At 25.6% G+C, this 24,607-nt stretch overlaps 1 protein-coding gene across 1 annotated transcript; it reads right to left on the reverse strand.

Annotated features, from left to right (window-relative positions):
• Positions 1-187: 187 nt before the first annotated feature.
• On the reverse strand, positions 188-24,607 carry LOC109609520 (tubulointerstitial nephritis antigen-like). Its single transcript, XM_020026184.2, has 8 exons — positions 24,451-24,607; positions 3,845-4,004; positions 1,759-1,975; positions 1,531-1,698; positions 1,151-1,483; positions 899-1,095; positions 698-849; positions 188-636 (listed from the first exon to the last, which is right to left on the reverse strand). Exons 2-8 carry the CDS (start codon positions 4,002-4,004, stop codon positions 487-489), a joined length of 1,377 nt encoding a protein of 458 aa, XP_019881743.2. The 5' UTR covers positions 24,451-24,607; the 3' UTR covers positions 188-486.

Genomic DNA, 24,607 nt, shown 5'->3' on the forward strand with positions numbered 1-24,607 from the left:
TACATAAAGAAGCTGGATCATATAAAAAAGTGATAACGTCAAGATTAATCAGGTTAAGAGGTAGTTACTTGTTGAGTGACAATTATTAATATGTTGTTTACTGAGTTGTGTGTGATGTGAAATGATAAACCACAACAAAATGTCTATAAAAAGATATTGTGGCTAATAATTAAAGAAATAAAATTGCACGTTTTTGTAATTTAAAATACTTTATTTGTAAAGATGATGAGAAAGTTACTGGAAAAATATTAATATACAAAAATATATATCTAACCCTACAATTTTTACATTGAACACCTGCACTAACATTTTTTTTTTACAAACTAGCAATCACAATGTCAATAAATAATGTGAATTATTTAAGTAAAAACTGGCAGTTTATGGCAAATAAAACGAAACTAAAAAAACACTAAATGAACACAGTTGTAGCTAAACAAAATGAACTTATTTCGAATGTGGATTAGAAACTAGCATAAAACAAACCGATTAATGTCCATGATGGGTGGTCAAAATTTTCCCTTCAATTTCGGGCCAGACTCCAATTACGAATGTTTCAATGTCGCATTCGTTTACTCCTTTGAGTATTCTAAAATAACCGTTCTCACCCCATTTGGTACCCCAACTGTTTGCTACTTTCTGTTAGAAAAAAAAACATGACATTTATTTCAGATTTTGTTGGTTGATTTACTGTACTTACCCAGTACTTCTTTAAACCGGTTGAAGTGTACTCTTCACCCCAGCCAACAATTTTAACTGAATGGTAACCGGTTGGCTCAGTGAGGTCTAAATCAGTATGTTGGTAGATTCCTGATTTGTAAGAGAAGAAGTCATGGTACACCCTTATGGTTGCTAAAAACTCTCATTAACAAATGTTTGAGGTCATAATGTGAACTTATACCTTGCACTGGTCCAGACTGTTCGATTTCATACATAATATCAGTTTCATTACGTAGCCTGTAAGCAGGACTAACTTTGTATCTATGTCTCCTTTCAGGATTAAAAGGTCTGCAACCAACATCAGCCCAATTACCCTTACGTTTGATGGAGCAATGTTCGTATTTAGCTCTGTATGGGAAACAGTCTTCGTCCACCAGCCTGGAACATAAAAATAAATTAACACTGCTAAAGTCCATATAAAGCGTCCACTTACCCAAATTTCCTAATGAACAACCACGCCTTGTCAAGATGTCCTCCATTGCAGGCATCCCGAGTTTTCATATTGTTCATGTCACAAGATAACAGATTCTGAGCACTCAGCTGCACCTTCTCACGACCCTGTGAAATAATCGAGTACCTGTCGGACGCCACGGAAGCGGTGGAGACGGCCCAGGAGGAACCGCACCACAACTGATCCTGGATGGGCAGGATCCAACTGGGCCATTTCTCCAGAGAATCGAACGATCTTGGCAGAGCCGTTGGGTCGTACACTTTAATAACCGGCTGCATCCTCATGACCACCTCTTTTGGTTCGATGGTGCCCAGTCTGAAAAAACATTGGTGAGCATAAGTTGACAATTAAATTAGCAGTACCTTAATGAAATGCCATCGCTCAAAGTCCTGCCCCAAAATTCACTGTAGTTGGCAGCAGTCCATCCATAATTGGGCGATCTGTTAACGGTTTCGATGATGCGTTCATCTTGCAAGCAAATATTGTCCTCGCATTCCAGAATCGCCTTGGTGCCCGATACAGTGCACTCACTAAAAAATCGTTATTTATGCATAAATACCCCCAAAAAATCGAAACTGATAATCGTCTACCATCTATTACAGTTGTCTTGGAAGGGTTTACGTGGCTGGTATTGTTGTCCCTTGTGGCTACAGTATAGCAGCGGCAGGGGGTCAGACGGTCTCGTCGTAGTGGGCGGTGCGTAGGTGGTGGGCAACGGTAATCCCTTGCAATACGTCCAGTAGTCCGGGCAACAGTCGAAATGTGTGCCCGTGGAATTGCAGAAGTCGTCACAATAGCAAAGTGTGCCTGAAAATTTAACAATTTTATTGAACTGGAGAGATGCTAGATTTACAAGTCAAGAATAACTTTTACATATTATTGGTAAAATAACCCTAATAATAAATAATACATAAAAAATCATCATGTCTTCGTTAATTAAAAAGGGTTTTTTTTTAATCCTTAATATTTTTTAGGTTTCAGCTAGTATCACGTCTTATAATTATTATATATTATCTACATTTATTCATAGATAACAATTAATAATTAAAATCGTTATTTGCTCTGATGATATGACTACATTTATTTAATTTAAAATAAAAGTCAGAATTATCTAACAGTTATTCTTTAATGTTGATATAAAAACCAAAAAAAAGTTAATCATCATCCTTTAATTTAGCTTTCATATTTAAAAACTTATTATCATTTAAATGTTTTACGTATTTGGTGGCTTTTTATCAAGTGACTCAAATTTTACATATATTTATATATTTAGTTTGTGGAGAACAAAAAATGTATTGATCTGAAATTTTTATAACAATTATAAAGTAATGAGGTGTAGTATGTGTATTACGAACTACCTGTATAATGTAAAGTACTAATCATGGTTTCTTACAGGATCGTCCTTGGTGAACGTTTATGTCAAAAATAAACTTTGCAGCATCAAAAATTTTGGTTTTACAGACATTTTAGATAAACCATCTGTCAAAAGTTTACGACAAATACTAATAACTCAAAAAGTATTGGGTTTAGGTAAGAGACAAGATACAGCCATTTTATCTGGATTTATATAAAGAGTTTAAAAATACAAAAATATACAGGATGTTTCATTGAAAATAACACAGTTGATGTCACTTTTCAAAATAAATTAAAAAAGTAGTCAAAATCAAGTTATAATTGTTATAAAAATTTCAAATTTGTACCTTTTTGCATTCTTGACAAACTGAATAAATTAAGTGAACTACTCCGTAAAATTTGAAGCATTTTTTGAAAATTCTATAGATAATGAAATTCAATTAATTAAACATATTAGATTTAAAACTTATTTGTTTATATACAAAACAATAACAATTAAAAAATAAGTAGTATATATATTTTTTAATTTATGTAAAAAATTTGTTTTCGAATCTTTCCCCAAAACATAAGAAAAACTAGCAATATTTTGTAATTATTATTATTGTAAATATTCACAATTGTTTTCAATAGAAATACATTTAAATCTAACTTTTTTGAAATATAACAAAGAATTCTAAAAATTATTGATTAATTTTTAGTTTATAGTTGTAGCTATCTTCTATAAAAACTTGTGTCATCATTTAAATGTTTATTTTGGTGGTTGTTTTTATTAAATAAATAAATAAATAAATATTTTTAGATAAAACCATAATACATAAAAGATGAGTAATAATTAAAAATTTCAAGTGTTAATTCTGTTTCGACATTCTACATAAAAATTTTATGTAAGCTTAAGTGTTTGAGAACACATAAAATTGCTACAAAAAAAACTGGAAACATTTTGTGAATTATTCAATTATTTTTGTTGGTTACAAGAATAGAAAGGAAGATTTCATCAAAGGCAGTTACTTAGTTTAATTACCGTCATAACTGCACTAAATTAGTTTACGTTATCTGTATATATATACATTTATAAATAAATATGGAAATAGAAACTCTTATACATCATGCAATTTCCTTATTACAACCAAATTAAACACAGACATATTTATTCAACCAAACAATTAAATCCGAACAAACACCATTAGTTTTTAGGTTATCAAAAAAATTACGGTTGTTTAGCGATGAAGAGATAATTCACGACCAACAACATAGAGATATCATTTTATCAACGTGCGTACGTTTTCAACCACATCCCTTGTCAGTTGAATCATCAAGCCTTACCTAAAATCGGCACGGAACAATGGTCCTGTCGTCCGTTGCAACAGGCGTTGTTCGTTTCGCAATAGGGTCCACGCAGATCGAAGAAATCGTCTATTTGAGCACATATCACAGTCAAAGACACGAGAAAAACGAGACTCTCCAGCCACCGGACCCTCCCCATCTGCAAAAAAAAATTCACCGAAATTACCACACCGTGAAATCTTCAAAGTGTAAATCGAAGATTTCGTTAACGCTCAGTGTTTATCGTTCGCATTAAAGTAAACAAAATTTGAGTTGAGGACGCACCGTTTGTGTGGAAATGCTATTAGTATCATTGTTAACAATGTTACGGTCTTTATATATATACAACCCGAATGTGTTTGTTGTTTGATTTGCATACTTACTTTTCAGTCGGAGTTTAGTTCTTAATATGCATATCATTACGTAGTAGCGGACTCCGGTGTTAATTATCCGAACATGATCTATTGATCGGAACGAAAAGATACTTGATATCGTTTAATTTTATGGAGAATTTGATGGGATTATGTCACTTTCTTGGAATTTTATTTACATCATTGTCAATGCTTAAGGACACAAAAACGGTGAAAAGTCGTAAATAATTAAAATTTTAAATTGAAATTAATAAAAATTATGTTTTATGGCATGCATTTTATTTTTAACCGTCCTTAATTTTCACCTTCAACTCTCTATCTACGAAAAAAGTGAGAATTTGTTGCGTTAACCTGGTTAAAGAAGACAAAGTTGTCAAATAATAGAAGTAAATATGAATGTACCTGGTGGATCAAATAAGTATAGAACAAAGTATAAACTAAAATTATTATTTTCTTTCTAATTTATCAATTAAAAGTGTACTTAAGACATTCCATCAGTTATCTTGGAAATATTTTCCATACTTTTTATCACATTATTTTGCTGTAATATTTTATATATTTAAAACTCAATAACTTCAATTTGTCTCGATAAAAGACAAAAGAAACATTTTTTTATCTATCTTCTATATTTTATACCCTTTTTTACACCAGTCATTAAAGACACCAGTATGACCAGTCTTTCAAATTAGAAAATTTTATTTTGTCATTTTTCTTTCAAATACACATTCAAAGATTTTTTTAAAAATATAAACCATTCTAAATTATAACTTCACTATGACTAGATACTAAAGTAAATATTATTTTCTTCCTAATTTACCAATAAACATTTGACTATTTATCTTGAGAACGTTTATCATATTTTCAACATATTTTCCTTGCTGTCTCTTCTAAAATAATGAGTTGATAACAAGTTAAATTATAAAAAAATCTGTAAATTCAATTTGGCTGAATAGAACTTGATAATCTTCATATTTAAAAATGTGTTTTTATCTGTCTCTATTTATTTAGTATGTTCAGATAATAAAAAAATTCTTTATTGTAGTAAGATGTATATTTAATGAATGTAATACTTTAATTTAACATCCACTAAAAATTACAAACTAAACTAAATTATAAACTAAAATCTAAATGACTTTTATGAGTATTTTTTGTTATTGTTTATTATTATATATTTGACTAGTTATCTTAACAAAGTTTGTGATATTTTCATCATATTCTCTTGCTGTCTCTTCTAAAATAAAATGTTGGTAACAAGTTAAATTCTGAAAAAATCAGTAAATTCAATTTGACTGAATAGAAGTTAATAAACTACATATCTAAAAAAAATTTGACTAGTTATCTTAACAAAGTTTGTGATATTTTCAACAGATTTTCCTTGCTGTCTCTTCTAAAATAAAATCTTGGTAACAAGTTAAATTATGAAACATCCTGTAAATCCAATTTGGCTGAATAAAAGTTGATCAACTTATCTAAAAAAATGTTTTTTATCAACCTCTATTTATTTTGTACGTCCAGATAATAAAAAAAATTCTTTATTGTAGTAAAATGTATATTTAATGAATGTAATACTTTAATTTAACATTCACTAATAATTTCAAATGTTAAAAATCTAAATAATTTTTATGATTATTTTTTGTTATTGTGTTGGTAACAAGTTAAATTCTGAAAGAATCTGTAAACCCAATTTGGCTGAACAGAAGTTAATAAACTACATATCTAAAAAATGTGTTTTTATCTGTCTCTATTTATATCTTTTTTATGCTAATCACTAGAAAAATTGATATGACCACACTTTAAAATTGTTGTTTTTTTTTTCTTCCAATCTTTTCAATTATTTTCTTTTTTAAATAAAAGCTATTCTAAATTATCACATATGGTAAATGCTGTGCATTCAAAATCTGTTAAACATGTAACAAAAGAATTAGAGGCAAAATAATTATGAATGCACCTGATGACCAAATAGTGAAGGTTGTCGGTTATATAAACTACTAATTAAATACATATAGAAAAAAAATCACTAATAAAAGTGGCCCCCGAAAGAAATGTAGAAACATATATTTTTAAGTTTTTAAGATGACCTTCAAGGGACCTAAGACCAATATTTTTCAGAAATTATTTTTTTTTTTCCTAATTTACCAATTAAAGCTACATTTAAAACATTTGAGAACATTTGCCATAATTTCTTGCTGTCTCTTATAAAATAAAGTATTGGTAATAAGTTCAAAACTGAAAAAGATAACACTCTGTAAATTCAATTTGGCTGAACAAAAGTCAATAACTTTTTAAATAGTTAAAATTCTTTTATTTATATTCTATATTTTATAGAACGTCATGATCACTTCATACAATTTATTAATGTATTTTTTTTTTTTCAAAAAATATATGTTGTTCTAAATTATTATTTAAGTGTAAGTTCCAATGACTAATAGATTAAAAAATAGTGTAAATATTTACATAATCTAATATAAATTAAATAACATTATTAAACTAAAAAAAAAAAAAAACAATTAAGATTATTTTCGATTTATATTGTTCCAATTTTCTGAAACATTGTCATATTCCTTTGAGCAACACTTTTACCCATACATAGAAAATACTTTCAACCATGTACTGAATAGATCTCTTAAAAAAACGATACACGGATTCCCACATTAGAAAAAAATACTATACCAAGCATTTGAGCAGTTGTGAATAAAAATAAAGAAGCGCCTTTGATGGAGGCCGATTAAAATTTTACGACAGACAATGGAGAACAATGAGGAACGCATAAATACGACAATTAACGCAGAGTAGAAGGTAACAAGGTATTTTTAATGGGTGTTGGAATGTCAACAGGCATCACGTCTATTTTGGGAAGCGTCTTTAGACCCAGACCCTCGGATCAGCCGGCCCGTTTTTCGTATGCCTCATGTGCGGCAAATAAATAAATGTTTACGTAATTTTATTTACCTCGCGCGCCACCGTAAGCATATTAAAACGGTGGGTGCCGCCAAAACGTTTTCAATATCATTGCCAAGTCATCTTTCGGCTTTCCAATCAGCTGTTCTCGATTTACATACCCGTACCTTGATCTTATTGTAATTCCTTTCCCGTGACGGTTCAATCGGATCGTTTTGATTGATGTGTTTTGAGGTTTTCCACTGATCTCATCCGTTGTTTTGTTTGGTGCATGGAAATTGTTTCGTTTATATGCTGAACCAACAAATGTCAATACAATGGGGGGCTATTGATTCATTTAATGAAAGAGAATATTTTAAAAATTAGATTAGTTTAATTAAATTAAATTAATTGTTGATAGATTTTGATGACTGTCGTAAGTTCAGGCACTAGATTTAAGTTACAATTTCGAATAGATTACATTATTTGAATGAAAACAAAAAAATGAGAAACTCAATTTTTAATATACTGCCACCCTTATTTTTATGACAAAAAATTTTTATAAAAAATATGGCAAATGTTTCCAAGATAAACAACAAAATGTATTTAACTTATAAATTAGAAAGAACCTTTTTTTCTAATAAATCCACGGTATTAGGCTCCCTAGCAACAAACTACGTTCTACATTTCTTTCAGGGGCACTTTTATTGATAATATATCTTTTTGCATATCTATTCGATGAGTAGTTTCTGAGATATGGCTGTCCACCTCCACTATTTGGCCATCCGGTAGATTCATAATTATTTTGTAGGTTATTTGATAAGTTTTGATAAGTTAGACTTTTTTCCTGGCAATCAATTAAACTATTTTATAAAAAGTAAGCAGCAGTATCGACAAAAAAAATTGAAATACTTTTATTTAGCATTCATTAAAACTAAAAATCGTTCACTTTTTATTGTTATATTATTATATATGTTTAATGGAAAAAAATAATAAATATCAATAAATGATTGATTCATTTATATGGAATAACTATTATACTAAAAATTTTCTATAAAATTGATAGAAGACTGTTTTTGGGAAAAATTTATATTCAAATCAAAATTTTTGTATGTTCAGATAATAATAAAATTCTTTATTGTAGTAAAATATACATTTAAATAATGCAATACCTTAATTTATCATTCACTAAAAATTACAAATGTTAAAAATTTAAATGATTTTTATGATTGAATGGACGAAGAAAATATTTTTATAATTATTTTTTGTTACTGTTTATAAATAAAGGGATTAATTAATAAGGTTAAGAAGAAAAATTTCAATTGCATATTTAAAGGTTTTTGAGGACTTTTGTAACACTATTTGGCCATTATTTTGAAGGTTTATTGATAAATGTTGATAAGTCAGTCTTTTTCTTGGCAATCATTTGAACTAATTTATAAAAAAGTGAGATAAAACTAAAAATTTATAAAAGTTGTTGAAACCCATGTATAAATAAATATTTTTACATTCATTGTTGTAGAATCAAATATGTTTAATGAAACAAATCTAATAAAATCCAAAAAAAAAGGAATCGATTTAAATGGAATAATTTTTGAATAATATGTATATTATACTAAATATTGCCTCTTAAATTAAAAGAATAAAGTTTTTGAGAGAAAATTGTATTCAGATTAAGATTTTGAATGTTCTAATAATGAAAAAATTCTTTATTGTAACAAAATATATATGTAAAGAATGTAATACTTGTATTTAACATTCTCTAAAAATAAATGTTAAAAATAAAAATAAAAATAATTTTCTTGATTTAATAAGCAAAGCAGATATTTTTATGTTTATTTTTTGTTATAGTTTATCAATAAATGGATTAATTTATATTTAAAGAATGTACTGAAAATTTTCAATTGTAGAATTAATGTTTTTTGAGGACTATTGTAACACTATTTGGCCATAATTTTGTAGGTTGTTTGGTAAATCTTGATCAAACTTTTCTAATCTAATTCTAATAAATGTCAATAAAAAGGAATTGATTTATATAGAATAATTTTTAAATAATATATATATTATACCAAAAATTAATTTATATTTAAAGAATGATCTTAAAAATTTCAATAGCAGTAAAAACTGAACTAGTTTTCTGAATAATTTTTAAATAATATATTTTAATCATATAAATTGTCAATAAAATTAAATTAAATGTTCTGAAAAATTTCAATAGCAGTATAAATAAAAAAACTGAACTAGTTTTTTGAATAATTTTTAAATAATGTATTTTAATATGCTATAAATTGTCTATAAAATTGAATTGATTAAAAATACTGTTTTTGGGAAACTGTTATATTCAAATCAAGATTTTTTTTCTGTTCATATTATAAAAAATTCATTATTGTAGCAAAATTTATATTTAAAGAATGTAATACTTAACATTCACTAAAAGTAACAACTGTTAAATCCATAAGATGTTCATGTTTAATGGCCAAAGCTAATTTTTTTATGTTTATTTTATGTTATTGCATATCAATAAAAAGATTGGTTCATATTTAAAGAATGTACTGAAAAATTTCAATTACAGAATTACTGTTCTTAAAAAAGCTTTTATAATTTCATTGGCTACAAACTATTTAATATGATAAACATTTTAAACAACTATTTTAGAAACTAAGTTACAAAAAACACAGTTTAACAAACAAACCTTATTAAACGAAACGTGTAATAAGCACAGTTGATAATAAAAATTCAATTACAATATTTAAAAAATATTTACAATTACCATTAGTACGAAGCAATGTTAACACTTTAACTTTTCCATTGTTAAACACTTTGTAAATCTTTAATCGCATTAATAATAGTTAGATATGTGTTTTTCTTATTAGAGTTTGATCTGTCTATTCAACGTGTATTTGCATACCCCTAAAGCGTCTCGTTTGTGTTTCGCAGCAAACACGATCGATTAAATCAACCATTATCTCGGCAATAGGAACGTTTTGACGTTTTTTTATTTTTTACTTTTTCATTCGGCTTCGTGACACCATTACAATCACCATTTTATCTCATTGTCCGGCGTCATTTTCAAATCCATGACCTACCTTCGTGGCAATATATTTTACATATTTATTTGTTGTGCACGACCGTTAATCCCATATAAGAACATTAATAAATAAATTCACTAATGTATCAAATTAATGTGTTCCCACAGTTCTCGCCGCTGAAATGTTTACAATGTCCACGGGGATTAATTATTAAGAGATGACATAATGTCGACATTTCGACATTTTATTGTCCTTTGTCATTTACGAACGGATAACGTCACGACAATTAGAGCACTCTTGTGTTTTTGTAGTCAATTTACAGGCCATCATAATTTAATTACATACATCTCGTAAATTGTGCCGGCACATTCTTTATGAGATTTTTGCATATTTTCGGTGCATGTGATCCTCAAAATACCCCGGTCGAGATTTACATGCAGAACTGGCAGAAAGTGGGGCAACTTTTTTAAAATTCAAGTAATTTCTGTCCTGGTTGTTATATTCAAAAAATGTATATGTATATTAAAAATTAACTTAACTTTATAAATTTAACAATTATATAGTCAAACAATAAATAAAAATAAAGCGTTTACTTTTACTGATGATTATTTGTTTTGGACTGGCAAAAAGTGGAACAACTTATACTATTTAAGTTTTATTACTACAAATAATTTGTAATTAGTGTTTTAATTAATTCTACACTAATATATTTGAAAATTATTATGAATAACTTTCAAACACCTCTTTTTATGGAAAGCAACAGATGGTCAATATTATTTGGATCCATATTTTGCCAAGACTCTTGCAGAACCACGAATAAATCTTGCTGATTACTATAGTCTTTGTGTCTTATTTTGTTGTTCACTATCTCCCATAAATTTTCAATGTAGTTTAAATCTGGAAATCGACATGGCCAGTTCATAACATTATTTTTTTCCCTTAAAAGCCACTGCTTCAAATATTTTGAAGTGAGCTTCGGGTCATTATCTTGTTGAAAATAATGTTTTAGTGACATATTTTTTTCTGAATATGGTACCATGTTGTTCCTCAATATTTTTTTATACATAAAACGATCCAAGATACTATTTATTCAAAGGAGAGGACCCATTCCAAAACCCGAAAAGCAGCCCCATACCATTACCGACCTGTCACCGTGTTTAACAGTGAGTATGGTAAACTTTGGGTTAAACTTTTTATGAATAGATCACCTTACATATAAAATCCCATAACCAGATTAAACTTGATTTCATCACTCCAGATCGCTCGTCCAATGTAAAAGGGACCTGGTAAACTGACTCTGGCTCGTCTGTCTTCTCTTACAGTTTTTGAAGAAACATTAATTCCAAGTTGTGTCTCAAGTAGACCTTTTATTTTGCTGAAACTCAGGAAAGGATCTTTTTTGGAGAGGGATAAAATTTGTTTATTCTGAAACCTGTTGGTTTTTTCTTCCAGTTTTATTTTTTCCTTCCATATTACCAAATCAGTCAAATTGAATTTACAAAGTATTACAATGTTCAGAGTTTAAAAAATCAAAAAAATTAAGATAACAAAATTTGGATGATGTAAAAGGAGTATAAAATCTATAATATTGATAAAAAACTCTTTCTTTATATACTAGTCCATCAATATTTGTTCAATTAAATTTAATTTAAATTACAAGGAGATAATTTAGAATAGTTTTTTTTATGAAAAAAATCTTTGAACTTTGAAAGGAAATAAAAAAAAATAATATAACAAAATTTGGGTAATGTAGAAATGGGTATAAAATCTATTTTTTTCTTTATATATCAAGTTCATCAATATTTGTTCAATCAAATTGAAATTATAATGTTTTATAATGTTCAGAATTTAATGTATTAACAACACTTTTTTTAGGAGATGTTTAGAGAAAAATATGGTAAAAAATAATATATTTGTCCAACTAAATATACAGTGGTGGTCAATATTATAGGAACTTTTAAAATGAAAATATTATAGCCATACCCAGTTAATTTAATATGAACTATTGTTAAAATAATATTAATTTACTCTATGTTGTTTTATATTAACTATGTGAGTCGAATTTTTAGAGGGAATCATCTCATCAAAAACCATTTCCAAAAAATCAAAAAAATTAAGATAACAAAATTTGGACGACGTAAAAGGAGTATAAAATCTATAATATTGATAAAAAACTCTTTCTTTATATACTAGTCCATCAATATTTGTTCAATTAAATTTAAATTACAAGGAGATAATATAAAATAGTTTTTTTTTTATGAAAAAATTCTTTGAACTTTGAAAGGAAATAAAAAAATTAAAATAACAAAATATGGATAATGTAGAAATGGGTACAAAATCTATTTTTTTCTTTATATATCAAGTTCATCAATATTTGTTCAATCAAATTGAAATTATAAGGTTTTATAATGTTCAGAATTTAATGTATTAACAACACTTTTTTAGGAGATGTTACGAGAAAAATATGGTAAAAAATAATATATTTGCCCAACTAAATATGCAGTGGTGGTCAATATTATAGGAACTTTTAAAATGAGAATATTATAGCCATACCCAGTTAATTTAATATGTACTATTGTTAAAATAATGTATTTACTCTATGTTGTTTTATACTAACTTAGGAGTCGAATTTTTAGAGGAAATCATTTCATTGATGTAAACTTTGGGTTAAACTTTTTATGAATAGATCACCTTACATACAAAATCCCGTCACTGCTAACCAGATTAAACTTGATTTCATCACTCCAGATCGCTTCCATCGTTTCCAATCATTTAAAGTCCAGTGTAAAAGGGACCTGGTAAACTCAACTCTAGCTCGTTTGTTCTTCTCTGACAGTAGTGGTTTTTTGACTGACTTTCACACATGAGAAACATTAATTCCAAGTTGTGTCTCAAGTAGACCTTTTACTTTGCTGGAACTCAGGAAAGGATCTTTTTTGAAGTGGGATAAAATTTGTTTATCCTGAAACCTGTTAGTTTTTTTTTGGTCTTCCAGTTTTATTTTTTCCTCCCACATTACCAAATCTTGAAAATTGTTGTAAAACATGCATTACAATCGAGTGATATTGATTTTTCTCTCATCGGATTGAAAGAACGATACAATCGTAATTTTAATTGGGGAAATAATTTCATTCCATTAGGCATTATATTAACTCAGTTTACTTTGGTATATACTGAAAAATTAAAAATTATTGTGGATTTTGTAGAGATTAATGACATTTAGTGAAAAGTTCCTCTACTTTTTACCAGTTGAATATTTAGTTTTTTGATTTGTAGCTAACAGAATTATTTTTAATACAAGAAGTATTGACCGACATGATTGTATACAGTGTGTTCTTTGTGTGTTCTGCCAATTCTGCATGACGCAGTCGCGGTCGCCGGACGGTGAGCATCTTCGGTCACGTAAACAGGATTTTTGCAACGGCCGATGCATTTTAATTGAACGCTGACTCCGCGTTTTAGGGAGAGGTAGGACACACGTGCTAATTTTTCATTGTACGCGTGCCTCGTCCACCATTTCGAATTGCAATCTTATTCGATCACCGACCGAGGAGATTTCACCACAACAGCCTTGGATGGGTTTACGTGTGTCTTCAAACAAATTTACACAACAACGAAACGAAACGGAATTCTGGCACTTTATTATTTGTATAGTTGTTAAAAAAAATTAACAAACCTATTAACCGGTAGAAAGGCGGGCGTGAAAAAGTCGGTTTTGAAGTGAGCCAACCGTCCGGCACTTTTATTACGGCGGCCGTTCGAAAATTGTTTGGCGTCTCGACGAAACTCGTTTAAAATCAAATGCGAAAACCAATTAAATTCACACAAACAGATCCGTGTTTTATGTGCGGCGGCGTGGGCGTCCAATAAATACGGACGATAAGAAACGGTTTAGGACGGCTCGGATCGCTTGCATAAACAAAGATCGATTACCGGAATCAATAAGAGTTTAGTGGCCGTTAAAAGTATTGTAATTGCCTCATATCGCGGCGCGAAAAACCATCAACAATAAATCCATTGTTCGGCGGGGTTTTATTGCGTTTGAAACGTTCCCAGGGATGCGTTTTACGTATTCATCATTTACGTGTAAACGGTCGCTAATTGTTTTTGTGTTTGTCTGAATTTTCAATCGATTTTTGTTTGGCACCTTGAACTCCGATCATTTCAATAAAATATTAATTATATTAGGTCGATTTCTTATGGGGAAGCATTTCATTGATGTAAGTGATAATTTAGAATAATTGTTTTTTTTTTTTGGAAGAAATCTTTGAAAGACTTTATAAGGAAACAAAAAAATTAAGATAACAAAATTTGGGTGATGTAAAAATGGGTATAAAATCTATTATATCAATAATAAAACCCTTTCTTTAGATACTAAGTTCATCAATATTTGTTGAATCAAATTAAAATTACAAACTTTTATAATTTTCAGAATATATAATAATTTAGAATAGTATTTCTGTGTGAAAAAATCTTTGAAAATTTAGAAAGGAAACCAAAAAATTAAGATAAAAAATTTGGGTGATGTAAAAATGAGTGTTACATCTATAATATTAATAAAAAAACTTTTTTTATATATTAAATTCATCAATATTTGTTCAGTGAAATTGAAATTACAAAGTATTACAATGTTCAGAGTTTAATGTGTTACTAACACTCAATTAATTTAATATGAACTATTGTTAAAATAATATTAATTTAGTTTATGTTATTTTATACTAACTATATGAGTCGAATTTTTAGAGGGAATCATTTCATCAAAAATCATTTCAAAAAAGTCAAAAAAATTAACATAACAAAATTTGGATGACGTAAAAGGAGTATAAAATCTATAATATTGATAAAAAACTCTTTCTTTATATACTAGTCCGTCAATATTTGTTCAATTAAATTTAAATTACAAAGAGATAATTTAGAATAGTTTTTTCTTATAAAAAAAATCTTTGAACTTTGAAAGGAAATAAAAAATTAAAATAACAAAATTTGGGTAATGTAGAAATGGGTATAAAATCTATTTTTTTCTTTATATATTAAGTTTATCAATATTTGTTCGATCAATTTGAAATTACAAAGTTTTATAATGTTCAGAATTTAATGTATTAACAACACTTCTTTTAGGAGATGTTACGAGAAAAATATGGTAAAAAATAAAATATTTGTCCAACTAAATATACAGTGGTGGTCATTATTATAGGAACTTTTAAAAATGAGAATATTATAGCCATACCCAGTTAATTTAATATGAACTATTGTTAAAATAATATTAATTTACTCTATGTTGTTTTATACTAACTATATGAGTCGAATATTTAGAAGGAATCATTTCATTAATGTAAGTGATAATTTAGAATACTCTTTTTCGTGAAAAAATCTTTGAAGACTTTGAAAGGAAATAAAAAAATTAAAATAACAAAATTTAGGTAAAGCAGAAATGGGTATAAAATCTATTTTTTTTTTCTTTATGTATTAAGTTCATCAATATTTGTTCAATCAAATTGAAGTTATAAAGTTTTATAATGTTTTGAATTTAATGTATTAATAACACTTTTTTTAGGAGATGTTACGAGAAAAATATGGTAAAAAATAAAATATTTGCCCAACTAAATATACAGTGGTGGTCAATATTATAGGAACTTTTAAAATGAGAATATTATAGCCATACCCAGTTAATTTAATATGAACTATTGTTAAAATAATATTTATTTACGCTATATTATTTTATATTAACTATATGAGTCGAATTTTTAGAGGGAATCATTTCATTGATGTAAATGATAATTTAGAATAGTTTTTTTTATGAAAAAATCTTTGAAGACTTTGAGAGGAAATAAAAAAAATTAAAATAACAAAATTTGAGTAATGTAGAAATGGGTATAAAATCTATTTTTTTCTTTATATATTAAGTTCATCAATATTTGTTCAATCAAATTGAAATTACAAAGTTTTATAATATTCAGAATTTAATGTATTAACAATACTTTTTTTAGGAAATGTTACGAGAAAAATATGGTAAAAAATAATATATTTGCCCAACTAAATATACAGTGGTGGTTAATATTATAGGAACTTTTTAAAATGAAAATATTATAGCCATACCCAGTTTATTTAATATGAACTATTGTTAAAATAATATTAATTTATTCTATGTTGTTTTATACTAACTATATGAGTCGAATATTTAGAGAGAATCATCATTGATGTAAATGACAATTTAGAATAGTTTTTTTGTTGTGAAAAAAGAAAGTTCATCGATATTTGTTCATTCAAATTAAAATTACAAAGTATTATAATGTTTGGAATTTAATGTATTAACAACACTTTTTTTTAGGAGATGTTACGAGAGAAAGGAAACAAAAAGTTGTGTAAGTTGTAAACTATAATTACACACAATATGTTTGATTCTACAAGTGAAAGATCAACTAATACAATTAGACATATTAATATTTATATTGTTTTTGCACACCATTCACACAACATCAAGATTTACAGTTGTAAAATCTCACAATCAGAAATACCATTGAATTGAACAAAAATCATTCACAAACAATATAAGTGATCAATGGTAAATCATTAATGAATAGAAGAAAAAGAGGGGGTCCAACATTGGATCCCTGTGGCACCCCAGGGTGTACCAAAGGTATTTCGACTTAAAGTGGTCAATCCTTTAACACCTTTATCTATTTCACTTGACACATATTCAGTAAACATTGTTAAGTTAGTTAATGTTGAACGATATTGTAACAATAATATCAATAAAGGCGTACGGACTGTTTTTTCAAATATTTTTGAGACATTAGATAGGATGAAAATTATTTTTTATATGAAATATATGTTTCATCTTTCAGGGCCAATTTTATGGATGATATCTTTGTTCAGGCACTACATTTAAGTGACAATTTATAATAAAATGTTTTTTTTTTAAAATCCTTGAAGAACATTTAACAAATTATTATAGTGTTTATTTTTCAATGTTTCAAATTAAAAATGTGTTCAATTCAAAGTCACTTTTATTAGTACCTACTTCTTCTTCTATTCCTGCTTTATTAATAAGTGTGGCAGACGACCTCCATTATTTGCCCACCCTGTACATTTATAATTATAATAATAATTTGTGTATTTCCTCTTTACTTAAACAAGTCACTGTTTAAGTTGACCAAGTTCGCATGTACTTACACTTCGACTCAAATTTTATGCTATTCTGGGAAGTGTTCCTAATTAAGACGATAACAGTGTAAAGGTCTAAATTTAATAATTAATTTAAATATAATTAACCTTGATTACCGCACCTATAATAACCATTGGAAATGATGAATTGTACCGTAAATTTCAATAAGTAATATTCATATCAATTAACATTGACTAATATGGACATATTTTAGACGGCAAATAAATTGTTCAAGTGCTAGTCGATAAATTTACCGCGGATTTCTTATCTAAAAACACGCTTTCGTATGTGTCAAGATTTATAACGCCGGTTGAGAAATCAACAGTTTCGTCGTGTGGCAGTCCTTAAATTATCTATAAACGAACTTGATCCATTTCACTTGGCCGGTGCATATTTATTATTATTAAAAATTTCAACATTGCACTTTGATGTGAGGCATCTGCTTAATTTGTCTCGTTACTCATTGAACGCGACCTAGAATGTTGTTTGGTTTAAAAATAATTGAAAAAAACAAAAATAAAGCGTTGCACCGCTAAATTAAGCTGCCAAAAAAATAATGTAACTTGTAACGTGCAATATGTGAAAAATACGAGGTTAGTCATTATTATTGTTATTCGAAATCAGCTGTTTGGCTGTAATCTTGTTTGTGTGTTGCATTTCGATGTGACGTAGTCGCTTGGGCAGCGTAAAAGTTGACATAAATTTTTATTATATTGATAAAAGTCTTGTTGGTCTATTTTATGTTGTGTCAGTGGGTGTCAACGATCTCAATAACGTTAATGTTAAACAATTTGCTCTGAATATTGGCGAATGCGCCATTTATGTAAAAATATTCTAATCGAAGCGATTTTTATTTATTATTCCGTTATTTTGGGCTGTGAATTGAATCGGAAGCAATTTTAAAAATTATTATATATTAATATTAATGTTATTATTATTTGTTATACATTTATTTAAAAATTATCTGAATACTGAACTCTTAAGTAACTTAATAATATAAAATTATAAAATATAATAAAAAATGAACAATTTTCAAAAAAACATGAAAAGTTTAATTTATATCACTTTAAAATAAAAAATATATCTGTACTCCTTAAATAATTTACAACTCATTATCAAAATCTAAAAAAAGAGGTAGAAATATTTTTAAGACATATAAGAAATAAAAATCTAAAAACAAATAAACTACTTATAAAAAAATGTAGAGGTGTCATCTTAAACTTAATAAATTTTAAAAATAAAAAACAAAAATGATGGATGAAAAAGGAATGAATTGATGATTATTTCGTTGAATTGGACTCTTAAATAAATGGAAAATATAAAAATTTAACAACAATTAAATCATACTCGTAAAAAAAATTATTTTTCACCTTAAAATTTAAAAAAAAATAGTATTCCTTAAATAATTTAAAATTCATTAACAAATTTTAAAAAAATGTCTAAAAGTAATACATATTTAAAATTCTATAAGACAAAAATTTTACTTAATATGATATAATTTTTTCATAAAAAATAAAAATCAAAAAACAAAAAACTATTTAAATAAAAAATGTAGAGGAGTCAACTTAAACTTTATAAATTTTAAAAATAAAAAATGAGAAATGAATGGATTTATTGATTATTTCGTTGTATTCGGACTCTTGAAAAATTAACTTAAAAAAAACTATAAAATTTTAAAAATTAACAATAAATAAATAATTTTCGTAAAAAATAAAAAAAAAATAAGTTGACACCTTAAAATTTGAAAAAATAGTGTCTATATTCCTTAAATAATTTAATGTACTTTAACAAATTTAAAAAAATGTTTTAAAGTAAAACATATTTAAAATTTTATAAGACAATTTTATTGAATTTTTTAAAACATAATTTATGTTAAAAATTGTTACTTAACTAATTTTTATTCATTTATCTTTTACATTGCCAAATATTTAAATACAAAATAAATATTAAAATATAAGAAAAATTTTACTCAACATGATAAATTTTTTTACAAAAAATAAAAATCTAAAATCCAATAAAATTTATATAAAAAATGTAGAGGATTCTACTTAAACTTTATAAATTTTAAAAACAAATGATGAATGAGAAATTTATTGATTATTTTGTTGTATTTGGACTCTTAAAATATTGGAAACTATAATAATTTTAAAATTTAGCAATAAATAAATAATTTTCGTAAAAAATAAAGAAAAATAAGTTGACACCTTAAAATTTGAAAAAAATTGTGTCTGTATTCCTTAAATAATTTAAAACACTTTCACAAATTTAAAAAAAAATGTCTAAAAGTAAAACATATAATTTATGTTAAAACTTGTTATTTATTTAAAATGTAGAGGAGTCCACTTAAACTTAAAAATGAAAAACATAAATGATAAATGAGAAATGAATAAATTTATTGATTATTTTGTTGTATTTGAACTCTTAAAAAATTGGAAACTATATAAATTTTAAAATTTAACAACAAATAAATAATAAAAAATTTAAAAAAAAGAAACAATTTGTCACATTAAAATTAAAAAAAAAAAATAGTATCTGTATTTCTTAAATAATTTAAAATATTTTCACAAAGTAAAAAAAAAAGTCTAAAAGTAAGACATATTTAAAATTTTATAAGAAAATTTTATTGAATATTTTTAAAACATTGTTTTTTGTTAAAAATTGTCATTTAATTAATTTTTAGCCATTTATCTCTTACATTCAATGATCAAATATTTGAATACTCAATAAATTTTAAAATATAAGAAAAATTTTACTCAATATGATTTAATTTTTTTATAAAAAATAAAAATCTGAAAACAAAAAAGCATTTAAATAAAAAAGAGGAGTCAACTTAAACTTACAATATTTAACAATAAATAAACTATTCTCATAAAATTAAAAAAAAATTCCTAAAGTAAAATATTTCATATTCTATAAGACAATTTTACTGAATATTTTATAAATATATAATTAATGTAACAACTGTCAAATACTTAAATACTGAATAATTTTAAAGTATTTTGAAAATTTTACATTTTTTTAATAAACAAAAAATAATAAGAAATAAGCTATTTATATAAAATATATAATAAGAAATAAACTATTTATATAAAATACGTGATTTTTATTGATTGTAGTATTGGAATTTTAAATATTTGATTACTTTTTAAATATTATCATTATTATTATTATTATGTTATTTTATAATTCACTGTAATTTTAATTTCCATCATTTAAAACTTGATTGCGTCCATTAATCGTTGACTTACAAGGGAAAAAACTGAATCAGATTACCAATGAATTGTCATTGCTGACTGGACAGTTTAAGAAAATATGTCAATGTCGATCTGGACTTAATCTGAATGAGTTATCAGCTCATGAATTGTGCATGAATCGTGGCAACAATACAATTTGAAGAATATCATTTTCAATGTCGGGCGTTTTGCAACTCTAACATGAAAAGTGCCGACAGATCTTGTCGAATGAATGAACGAACGATATATATAGTATATTTAAAGATTTGTCGCACACTGAAATCCATTGTAGTCTGGACCAGGAGGAACCGAGGTGGCGATTTTTTCCTGTTTGCCTTTCAACTTGGTTGGAAAATTTTTTGTTTTATCGGACGATCGCCGAAATTTCGCCAAAAACTGTTGTGCAGAACGACACGTTAAATCATTTACATTAAACTCTCGTTTTGTATTTATGAGAACGTTGCTTCGTGAATTAACCACATAAACTTATTAAGACGCACACACGCACAATCTTGATCCATTAAAAAGTCAATAGCAATGTAAACACTAAAACGAACGAATTAACGATTTTTTAAATCAACAACTCAATTGAACTAAATAACTGGATAATAAAATCGCGCCCGAGTTTAATAACCATGCACTTTTTCCACAGCAATTTCTTCGTACGAATTGCAGATAAAACGTTGTGCAAGATTACATCAAGGCTGTTTTATTATTGATGGATTGTGATTTTATCGTTACGAATATTGGGTCACTGGAAAATAAAAGAAATTCTATAGTCTATATAAATGAAAAATTATCACTTGACACGATTCAAAATCAGAAAAAACAACGAGTTTTTTTTAACTTGATACCAAAGTTGATGACGATGCACACAATCGATTCGAAAACGAAATTATAAATTTTAATAGAGATCTCGTGTCCTTCGGCACATTCAAATTGCGTCATTGAAATATATGCATAATCCATTCGCTTTTATCAAATTTACGAGCGTGTTCTATAAAATTTTCGCAAAAATCGGGACCGATGATATCACACTTGCACTTTTCCACGAAATGTTTTGAATTCTTGCATCCAACCGAGATATTCAATTAACAAATCGATAAGAACATGAATTATTAAGGAAACGAGTCATTTAATAAGAACAAATGATTCATTTAATACGTAAATATTTATCCTGTAGCGGCATACTTTTTTTTTAAAAGAAGCGACATTAGGTAATGTACATATAATTAGTTTATTTGCCAACTTGTCTTATTATCTATTTGGAAATTAAATATTGGATAAAAGCGCAGGGAATCAGTTAAATGATGAAAAAATAGGTTTAACAAGCGTTAAAACTACTTAGATTTAATTGGTTTTGAGATGTTCAGACTGTCGGATGTTTTTTATTATCTTAATTAAATTTGAAACGTGCTTAATATTGGGTATTATTAGTGCTTCCGGCTTTAATTAATATCAATAATTACGATGATGAATTGAATGTTTTCTTATTAGTTTGGCGTCCAATGTAATTTTAAAAAACTACAATATATTATTATTCATGTTATAATTTTTAAAAAACAATAAGTTATAAGAAGAAAAGTAATAAAAATTATTTATTATAATAAATTTAAAAAATAATAATTTATTATTGTTATTATAAGAAAGGTAATAAAAATTATTTATTAAATTTATTGTGAAATTTAGTGAAATATTGAAATAACATAGACAATTACAATTTATTTAATAAAATAAATTTATTTATAAATTTTATGTATAAAATTACATTTTTTTTTTAAATTTTTATTAAATTTACCAATTAATTTGCCAATTTTTGCCCACACAAAGAGAAAGAAATTATTAATTTTTTAATTAGTGAAATACTGAAATAATAGAGACTTTCACTTAACATAATATTCTAATGATTTACTAAATTCAACAATACATTAAAAATAAAATCTTTTTATGCATAAAAGTTATAAATAAACATATTTTAATAAAAAAACTAAAAAATAATTTTAAAATTTATTATTTTTATTACTCTCAAAAAATTAATAAATTTAAATTTTTAATTGATTGATAAATACTTAATCTTGAATTATTTTAGTTTTTGTAAATACATTTAAGAAGTATTTAACGAAATAAATTGTTATTATAATTATAATAATATTAATTATTATGAGATTAATTTTTTTTAAATATTTGTTAAATTTACCAATTAATTTGGCAATTTTTGCCATACATGTTTGAAGTTATTAATTTTTTAATGTAGTGATTATTATCCAAATTAGTGAAATATTAAAATGATAGAAACTTTAGCAAAGTACTAATGAATTACAAAATTTAACAATACATAAAAAATATAATCTTTTTATATATAAAAGTTATATATAAACATAGTTTAATAGAAAAAATAAAAATTAATTCACATAACTTTTTTACTCTCAAAAACTTAAAATATAAAATATTAAATAGTTTATCTTGATTTATTTTAGTTTTTATAAATACATTTAAGAAATATTTAACGAAATTAATTGTTATTATAATTATAATAATAACATTAATTGTTATTAATTTATAAACCATAACATAAAACAAAATTTTAGCCAAATAATACAAAGCTAAGTCTTTGACTTTTTATTTTAAAAGTATGTATATAATTTTCTATACATATTTTTCTATTTATTATATTATTTATTTTTGCCACTATATTCGTTTAAATAATTTTTAAACTTCATTATTTTTGTATACAAATTTAAAATGTATTTATTTTTTAATTTATTGTTGTTTTTTCCTTAACAATATATAATTCATTTTAAAAATAGTTAACTTAATTATTTTCAATTCAATTTAAAAAATTTTAAATTATTATTGAAATATACAGTTTTTCTTGAATTTTTCTTTATTTAATGACAATATATTAAATATAAAAAAAAAAGTCAAAATAAAATTTTAGTCAAATAATAAGAATTTGACATTTTATATGATCTTAGTGTATTTTAAAAATAATTTATTTTAAAAGTGTATATTTTTTTATTTTTTAATTTATTTATTATTATTTTTTTTTTCTAGTACATTTTTTGTATATAAATTTACATTTAAAATGAATTGCAGTAATTTTTTATTTTAGAAGTATATTTATATATTTTTTAATTTTAATTTATTATATATTTTTACTACTTTATTCGTTTTGAAAATATTTATACTTAAATTTAAGTTTTTAAATTATTCTGTTTTAAATATACAGGTAATGTTGAAGCTATTTTTGTAAGAAAGTTTACTTTTATTGAATGTAAATATTTTAAATATTTAAAAATAAATTGAAATTTTAAACAAATAATACAACACTAAGAATTTCACTTTATATATAATTAAATTGTATTTTTTTCTTTAAGTGTATTATTTGTTTTCAGCATATTTAAATTTGATATATTTTTATATAAGATTTTTGTTAATAAATTTTAAAAGTTGTGACAAAATAAGAACAGAATTTATACATTTTTAAAAAACCTGCATTGAATATAAATATAGCAAAAATTTAAAATTAAAACTAAATTATATACAAGTAATTCAAAAGTTAGAAATTTGACTTTTATATATTTAAATTTTCGGTATAGTGCAGAAAATTTGCATTGCAAATTGTAAATTGCCTTTAACAAGGCATTTTTGACAATTTTATTTTAAATATAACCATTAGAAAATTTAATTCCTAAACCATAAATCGATATTTTGTACATAATTTTTAAAAATAAATTATAAAATAGACTTGTATAATAAAATTGTATTAATGCCCATAAAAGTCACAAATAAAAATTAATAAAAATTTTAGTGGCAAAAAAAAATATTTTGTATGATTGGGTGTAAAATAATTGATAAAAAATAAATAAAATAAAAGTGAAAAAAAAAATAATAATAATAATAATGAAAATAAAAATTGAATCTGACTTACCGCGTCAATTTGAACGTGTTTCTAAAACGTTATCACTAAGTTCACAAGGCAAACTACAATGGAACACTGAACGGTGGAGCTGTGGAAGCGACACTGCGTACTACACAATCCTATCCCGCAATGATCATAAATTTCCCCGCGATCCGTTTTAAAAATA

The sequence above is a fragment of the Aethina tumida genome, chromosome 1 (assembly GCF_024364675.1).
Source record: "Aethina tumida isolate Nest 87 chromosome 1, icAetTumi1.1, whole genome shotgun sequence".
Classification (NCBI taxonomy): domain Eukaryota; kingdom Metazoa; phylum Arthropoda; class Insecta; order Coleoptera; family Nitidulidae; genus Aethina; species Aethina tumida.